This window comes from Trachypithecus francoisi, unplaced genomic scaffold (assembly GCF_009764315.1).
Source record: "Trachypithecus francoisi isolate TF-2019V2 unplaced genomic scaffold, Tfra_2.0 Lachesis_group4, whole genome shotgun sequence".
Classification (NCBI taxonomy): domain Eukaryota; kingdom Metazoa; phylum Chordata; class Mammalia; order Primates; family Cercopithecidae; genus Trachypithecus; species Trachypithecus francoisi.
In genome coordinates this window covers 108,116,038-108,123,733 of record NW_022681469.1, presented here as the reverse complement: position 1 = coordinate 108,123,733, position 7,696 = coordinate 108,116,038, and the positions used below count along the sequence as shown (strand labels likewise).

Here is a 7,696-nt window from a genome sequence, read left to right as displayed (position 1 = left end):
GGCAGAAGTTGCAGTGAGCTGAGATTGTGCCACTGCACTGCAGCCTGGGTGACAGAGCAAGACTCTGTCTCAAAAAGAAAGAAGGAAAGAAAGAAAAGAGAGAGAGAAGAAAGAAAGAAGAAAGAAAGAAGAAAGAAAGAAGAAGAAAGAAGAAAAGAAGGAAGGAAGGAAGGAAGGAAGGAAGGAAGGAGGAAGGAAGAAGGAAGGAAAGAGAAAGAGAAGAAGGAAGGAAGGAAGGAAGGAAGGAAGGAAGGAAAGAAGGAAGGAAAGAGAAAGAGAAGGAAGGAAGGAAGGAAAAAAGGGAAGTGAGGGGAGGGGAGGGGAGGGGAGAGAAGGAGAAAAGCACGCAAGCAGAGGTTTCAGGCCAGGCGCTGCTGGGGGCAGTTTTGCCTGCAGCCGATACCTTCTTTAAGTCTCACCGTAGTGGCTGGTGTTTCAAAACAGAGACAGCTGACAGCACTTGAACCTCAGATGTTTTAAATTCAGAAGGTCTGCCTGCTCTGGGTCCACAGGTCCCTGTGCATGGTTGGAAGGAGCTGGGCAGGGTGGGGGTGGGAGCAGTGTGCGTTTCTATTGGGCACAGACCCCACCAACCCCTATTGCCCTGTGCCCACCTGTCTCACTTCGGCACATTTGCCCTCCTGGCCCTGTGGGCATTTGAGTCACTCCTTGACCCTGCAGAGAGCCTGGAGCCTTTGGCCAGCAGGTGGTGTTAGGAGGCCTGTGCACCTGACCCTCCAGGGGCTGCAGCCTCCTTACCTGGGCAGCTGTGTTTCCCCAGACAGGCCCGGTCCAGGGCATCTGCCTGAATCTCACCCCAACTCCAGACAGAGAACTGAGGGGGAGACACGTTCTCCCAGAGATGTGGCTCAGCGCACCGGGGCCAGGGGCTGCTCTGCTCGACCTCCCACAGCCACTTTAGCAGGAAACAACACCCTGCTGATGGCTTTGGGTCTCTGGAGGCATCAAGGGGTGTGTGGGCACCTTCTAAGGGGCCTCTGCCATGGCACAGGGGAGGAGCAGATTTAAGTCAGCTCTGGAATTTGCTTCTGGTCAGCAGGGCAATGGGCTGCTCTGGGGAGGTAGTGAGCTGCCTGTCCTAAAAAGAGTTCAAGTGGAATGTGCTCTGGGCCAGTCTGGGGGCTGGGGTAAGACCGAGTCCCTCGCACCCAGATGAGGCAGTGTGATGGGAGGGCAGGGCCTCAGTGAAAGCCGGGCTGCAAGAGCCCAGCAGGAGGTCAGGGAAGGCTTCCCAGAGGAGGTGTCTTCTGAGCTGAAGGGGCAGGTGGGGGAATGGGCCACTGGGGCTGCAGCGCTGGGCTGAGGGCAAATCAGACAGGAAGCTGCGCTTTGTGCTGAGGGTGGTGGGAGCCGTGGAAGGTGTGATAGGGAGGGCAGCAGCTGCTGCAGCAGGATGCTTGGAGACCATAGCTCCCTGCACCCCATTTTCTGGATGGGGAGAGTGAGGATCAACATTGCTTCAGGGTCTGGGGCCCCTGTGGTCTGGTTTGCAAACTGGAGTGGAGAGAAGGGCCAGCTCCAACTCTCGCTTGCTGAGCAACCCTGAGTGAGTCACTCCGTCTCCCCGAGCCTGTTTGTACGTCTGTAAAATGAGCCTTGCGCTCACTCCACACCTTGCCAAATTCTTGGGAGAAGGTGCAGACCTGGTCCCCGGGTCGTCCCCAGCCTCAGCCACCCCACAATAAGAAAAGAGCCTGTCATCTCCCACTTTGGCACACTCTCACCTTGCATGGCTATTGGGGAGGCAGAGTTTTGCAGGGAGGGAGCCTTTTATTTGCAGGGAAACTGAGGCCCAGAGAGGGTGAGCAGGCAGCTTGGGTCTCAAGGCAAGGGCCTGGCAGGCCAAGCCGGACATCTTCCCTGACAGGCTGAGAGCCCCCAGGACCAGGAGCAGGCAGGCCTGACCACAGATCCAGGCCCTGCTGTGTGGGTCCCCACTTCCCCACGCTCCAGTCCCATCCACGGCCGGGGCTTGCAGTGCACGTCTCCCCGCTGTCCCCAGCCCCTCCCAGTGGACACAAAGGCCAGGCCTCCCGAAGAGGCGAAGAGACGGCAGGAAGGGGCTCCTGCCAGCTGGGCCATGGATGCAGGCGGGGAAGTGAGTGGAGACAGGAAGGAAGCCGCACAGCTGGAGACTGGGCCGCCATTGTGTCACCTGGAGTGGGGGCGCCATGGTCTGCACTCAGATGCCTCCCCAGAGCTGGAGGGCAGTGGGGGTTGCTGGACCCTCCTCTCTCCGGACCCCACCCTTCTACTGACTTCCTGCCCCCACCCCAGCCTCAGTTTCCCCATTTGTAAAACCCGAGGAGGCAAGACGTTTGGGAATTATATAGTAGCATTATAACAAGTGCCAGGCCGGGTGCGGTGGCTCATGCCTGTAATCCCAGCACTTCGGGAGGCCGAGGCAGGCAGATCACCTGAGGTTGGGAGTTTGAGACCAGCCTGGCCAACATGGTGAAACCCTGTCTTTACAAAAAATTTTTAAACTTTTTTGTAGAGACAGGGGTTCTGGGAGGCCCCCCCACCCAGCCTCCCAGAGTGCTGGGATTACAGGCGTGAGCCACTACAACTGGCCAATTGTATTTTTTGTAGAGACGGGGACTTGCTGTGTTCTCCAAGCTGGTCTCCAACTCCTGGAGTCTCAAGGGATCCCCTCACTGTGGCCTCCCAAAGTGCTGCGATTACAGGCATGCACCTGGTCTAATACTTTCCTTTTTTTTTTTTTTTGAGATGGAGTCTCGCTCTGTCGCCCAGGCTGGAGTGCAGTGGCCGGATCTCAGCTCACTGCAAGCTCCGCCTCCCGGGTTTACGCCATTCTCCTGCCTCAGCCTCCCGAGTAGCTGGGACTACAGGCGCCCGCCACCACGCCCGGCTAGTTTTTTGTATTTTTTAGTAGAGACGGGGTTTCACCGTGTTAGCCAGGATGGTCTTGATCTCCTGACCTCGTGATCCACCCGTCTCAGCCTCCCAAAGTGCTGGGATTACAGGCTTGAGCCACCGCGCCCGGCCTACTTTCCTTTAAATAACTCACTTAAGGTTAAATACCTGTTGAGTTTCATCCTAAGCTGTGATGTCACTAGTTTCATATGGATAAATAATCAATAGATTTGTATGTGGTTAGATAGATGAATAGATAGATAGATAGATGGATGATTGATGAAGATGAAGATCATGATGGATATAGATGATATATACATGATAGACGATAGATATCAATGATATATAGGTAGAGATAGAGGGGAAGAGATGCCTGGTGTTGGTAATTGGAGTAGAATTGACATGCAATTATGAGAACTCACAGGAAATCTCATTGTGTGAGTCCCTGAAGTTACCCTCCCACCCCGGGACTCCTGGGCTCGGTCTTCGGAAGGCTGAGCCCTTTGCAGACTTTGTAGCAGGAGCCACAGCTCCCACTGTGTAGATGCGGAACCTGAGGCTGGTTGGGGGGATTTGGGGATGGTCACACAGCCAGGAGGGGCAGGCCTGGGGGACTCTCCCCACAGTGCTCATGTTCCTGTATGAGGCCTCTGGGGGCTTCCTGCCCCCACCACACACCAGCCTGGCTCTCACCACCACACACACAGGAGGCTGCTGGGACAGGAGCACGTCTCCCTCCAGGTGGGATAGGAGAAACAGGAAAGGCCCCTGCAGGAAGTAGGGGGAGAAGGAAGCCTTGGGGCCTCCGAGGAGATGGCTTGGACCAGGCAGGACATGAGTCCCCCAGGTCTGACTCTCCCCACCAGGGCTGAGCCATGGCAAAGGTGTGAGCCCGGTGGTTCTGGGTGGAGACCGGCCCAGGCCACGCCTGCCCCTGCCTTTCTGTCCCCTGGGCCCCGCTGGGAGCTTCTGGCCCACGGCAGGCGCCCTCCCCACATCGGATGCCATCCGACACCCCTCCCCGGTCCATCCCAGCCCTACGTGAGAACTTCAGCATCCTGGGGACAAAGTGAGGGGGTTGGGTCATCCCTGGGGTGTTGGTCTCAGGGTCCCCCAGCCCCCAGCTTCCAGCGTCGTAGCGCCGGCCCCACCTCAGCCTCCCCCCCGCCACCCGCCAGCAGCCGAGCGCCTGCAGCCTTCTCAGAATTTATTGAAAGTGGAGTTGGTGGGAGCACACAGGACCACAGAACCCCTCGCCCAGCTGCCCCAGGGTGGGGATCCAGGTGCCCTGGACATGGGACAAGCCAAGACTGGCTCCTGGGGCTGCAGGTGCCGCTCGGTAGCCCTGGTCCCTGCAAACATCCAAGGCAGGCCCTTAGCTCCCGTTCTGCCTATGCACAGACCAGGACAGGAGGTGGACTGTGGACCTGCTCTGGTGGCCAGATGTGCAGGGCTGGCAGGGAGAGGAGCAGGGTGGGACACCAGGTAGACAGCCCCTCCCCAGGCGGAGAAGGGTCCCCGGATCAGGGTGAGAAGCAAAGTCCATGCTGGGGTGGGCAGTGTGTGGCGGGAATGGGCAAGGGCCTGGGTTGGAGGCAGGGACCTTACCCACAGCTCAGGCCCCTCTTGGCCAGCTCCTCCACCTGGACCAGAGGTGGTCACTCAGCACGCGCACCCCGGTGATGGTGCCCAGCAGCCTCTGGTGGTGTGGGGACTGCAGCACCTTGTGCTCCTGGGCATAGACGTGGAAATGCTCCGCATCCGAGCTGACCTCTATCTGGGCAGGCAGGGGCCAGTGACCTCGGTGCCAACCCCCAGGGCCTGGGGTCTGGTCCCGCTTCTAACAGGAATATGCCTGCCAGCTGTCTCCAGGAAGCATAGCCTGGCAGGCCCCAGGATTCCTTGGCTTGGAGCCCCCAGTCCAAAGTCCCCTCCTTTCTCCCAAGATGGGGTGACTGGTAGCCAGGGTGGTGGGCACCCACTGCACACATAGGGAAACTGAGGCCAGGGAGGCCCACCCAGACCCTGCCCTGGCCCACTGACCTGTAAGCATCCACTGTGAGCCCCCTGCCCACTGGCTCCCTGTTCCCCCACGGGCCTCCCCTGCCTGGCCCAGGCCCCACCCAGGCCCTTGTCACCTCAAAGGGCTCCCCCAGGGCCAGTGGGAAGAAGCTAGACACCTCCACCAGGTCCCAGCGGCCGCTCCGGAAGGCACTGCCCACCATGGTGGTGCTGGAGAACCGGAGCTTGACGTGGAAGGCAATGTCCCCCATCTCCGACAGGAAGTGAATATCGAACTTTGGGTGGACATGGTGTGGGTCAAGAGCTGCAAACGGCCGGGCCCAGCCACCCAGTCCAAGGCCCAGGGAGGGAAGGGCAGTGCCGCTGACCTGTCCTCTCCAGAGTCAGCATGTCCCTGGACGAGCGGGTTCCAGCCGGGGGCCAGGCCCCCTGCACAGAAGGCTTCAAACTGAGTGGAAGAGACAGGGGGACCAGCCTCACAGGGCTGCAGCCTCCTCCCTCCCACCCCCATCCCCACCCCATGTATCCCATCTGTCCAGGAAGGTCCCTGCCCACCCAGCCTGCCCTCAACCCGGTGCCAGACATAGGCTAAGACTCTGTTCCTCTGGTGTCTTCATGACAGGGTGACGGGCTGGGGCGGGAGGGACACGCCTGCCCAGCAGGCCAGCTCTGGGGGGACCTTCACCCCGACACACTCTCAGCCCCGAGGTCTGATGAGAGGCCGGAACCCACACCCCCAGCTCTGTGCAGAGAGAGCACGGGTGGCTCAGGGAGCCCCCAGCCCTGCCCCGTTCTCCCTCTGCAGGTCCAGGATCTCACCCACCTGCACTGCCATCTGCTTCCAGCCACTGCGGCAGGGCACGGGGAGCCTGGGGATATAGATGGGCGGCTGGGAGCAGAGAGCGCAGCGGGGGGACTGGGGGTGGGGAGCACCGGGGCCCTACCCCCAGGTGACTTGACAAGGTCTCTAGGCCCTTCCCAGCCCGTATCTCCCTCCACCTCGGGCCTCTCCCTTTCAACTAGTTCTCTGTGCAGGCACAAGAGAGATGGGGTCACCTGCCCCTGCTTCCCCAAGCCCTTTCCTACCTGACTGTCACCCACTTCACTCCTTCAGGATCCAGGAAAGCAGCCACTCCTTTCTCACAGGGATGGCAAGGTCCAGGCAGGGACCCCGGCCTGGCTCTTCCTCCGAGATCACGGGTCTCTCCAGGGATTCGGATCCTCCCATCCGGCCAAGGGCAGCCCTGGGACGGGAGGCTTGCCTGCAGACCCCTGCCCTGGCTTCTGGGGTCCCGTCTGATCACCTGGTGTTGCAGGGCCTGTCCTCCAGCCCACCCCGGCCCCCGCCGGCTCTGCCACCCTGTAGGGCATACAGCGAGGATTAGGCGGGCGCTGGTCAGTGCATTCCAGGCTCTGACAAGGAGAGGGGAGGGCTTTTCCCACACCAGGGATGCCTCCCCACCTTAGGCCGAACATGGGAGGGACCAGCTGGGCCCTCAAGGAGGAAGGGAGGTGAGCATAGAGTCTCAGGCTGTTGGGTAGCTTTGGGGCTTCTGAGGAGGGGAGCCGGCCTGGATCTGGAGGGGGTGTGGAGCCCTAGGGCTGCTGCAAGCAGGAGTGTGCAGCCGCGTGCAATGTGTGTGTGCAGTGTGTTGCAGTGTGTGTGCAGCGAGTGTACAGCACCTGCACAGCCATGTGCAGCTGTGTGCAGCCATGTGCAGTGTATGTGCAGCCATGTGCAGCTGTGTGCAGCCATGTGCAGTGTGTGTGCAGCCATGTGCAGTGTGTGCAGCCGTGTGCAGTGCATGTGCAGCCATGTGCAGTGTATGTGCAGTGTGTGTGCAGTGATCTCATGGTTGTGTATCCTGGCTGCAGGCTGGACGATTGTGTGAGCCGGTGAGTGTGAGAGGCGTGGAGTGTGAGTTCCAGAGCAAGCCTCTGGGTGACAGGGAGGTTTGCTGTTTCCCTGCCTGTGTGTCTGGAGAGGCCTGGCTCCCAGGGATGCCCCCACCAGGATTCTCCATTCTCACGTCTCCTCCCGCCCTGTCCTTGTGTTCGAGTGGGCCCTCCGGCCCCCCATCCGCAGGGGTCCCTTCCAGCCATTCTCTCCAAGCCCTGGCAGGGCTGACCTGGGTCCTGCCTGATCTCTCCACGGGTGCTGCCACTGCCGTCCTGGCAGGAGGCTGGGACTGCTGAGGCCGGGAGGGGCCTCAAGATGTCTGTGACTGTCCACCAGCCCCCTGGGTAGTGCAGAGAAGTGAGGGGCCCGTGGCTGTGGAGCCCATCTCTCCTGCCTGGCTCATAGCAGGGCTGGCTGTGGCCCTGCAGGGGGCAGCCCTGGGCAGGGGAGGATGAGCCTGCCTGCCCGCCCTGGCCACATCTGCGTCCCCATCCTGGGGCCGTCCTGGGGCTCAGCAGGCTGCAGGTCCCTCCTACCTGCCTCCCCCAGAGGAGCACAGAGAGGGAAGCCCTCACCACAGCAGGAAGCGGAACCAGTGCTGCCTCCCCGCTCCCTGTCCTGCCCCCAGCCCCAGTGACAGCCTTGGTTTCAGCTGTGGATGGAGGACACAGAGAGGGACTCTGGGTATAGGACCCAGGGCCAGGGCTGTTCAGAGCATGGAGGCAGGGGGCTGGAACAGGCTTCCCACCAGCTGGCAACCTGGCGCTCGTGGCCTCTGAGCCTCAGTCTCCCCCGCCATCCCCGCTGGGCTCAGCAGTCCAGCAATGCCATCTGCTGTCCATGCCTGGGTCCTGGCAGGGTAGGGTGGCCCGGGCA

The 7,696-nt window shown here is 60.7% G+C and overlaps 1 protein-coding gene across 1 annotated transcript; it reads right to left on the bottom strand.

The window, feature by feature from the left end:
* Positions 1-4,502: 4,502 nt before the first annotated feature.
* On the bottom strand, positions 4,503-6,148 carry GRIFIN (galectin-related inter-fiber protein). Its single transcript, XM_033192114.1, is given in 6 exon segments — positions 4,503-4,552; positions 4,555-4,685; positions 5,023-5,195; positions 5,285-5,368; positions 5,744-5,809; positions 6,065-6,148. Coding segments are annotated over 6 exon segments (588 nt in total).
* Between the last annotated feature and the right edge of the window lie 1,548 nt (positions 6,149-7,696).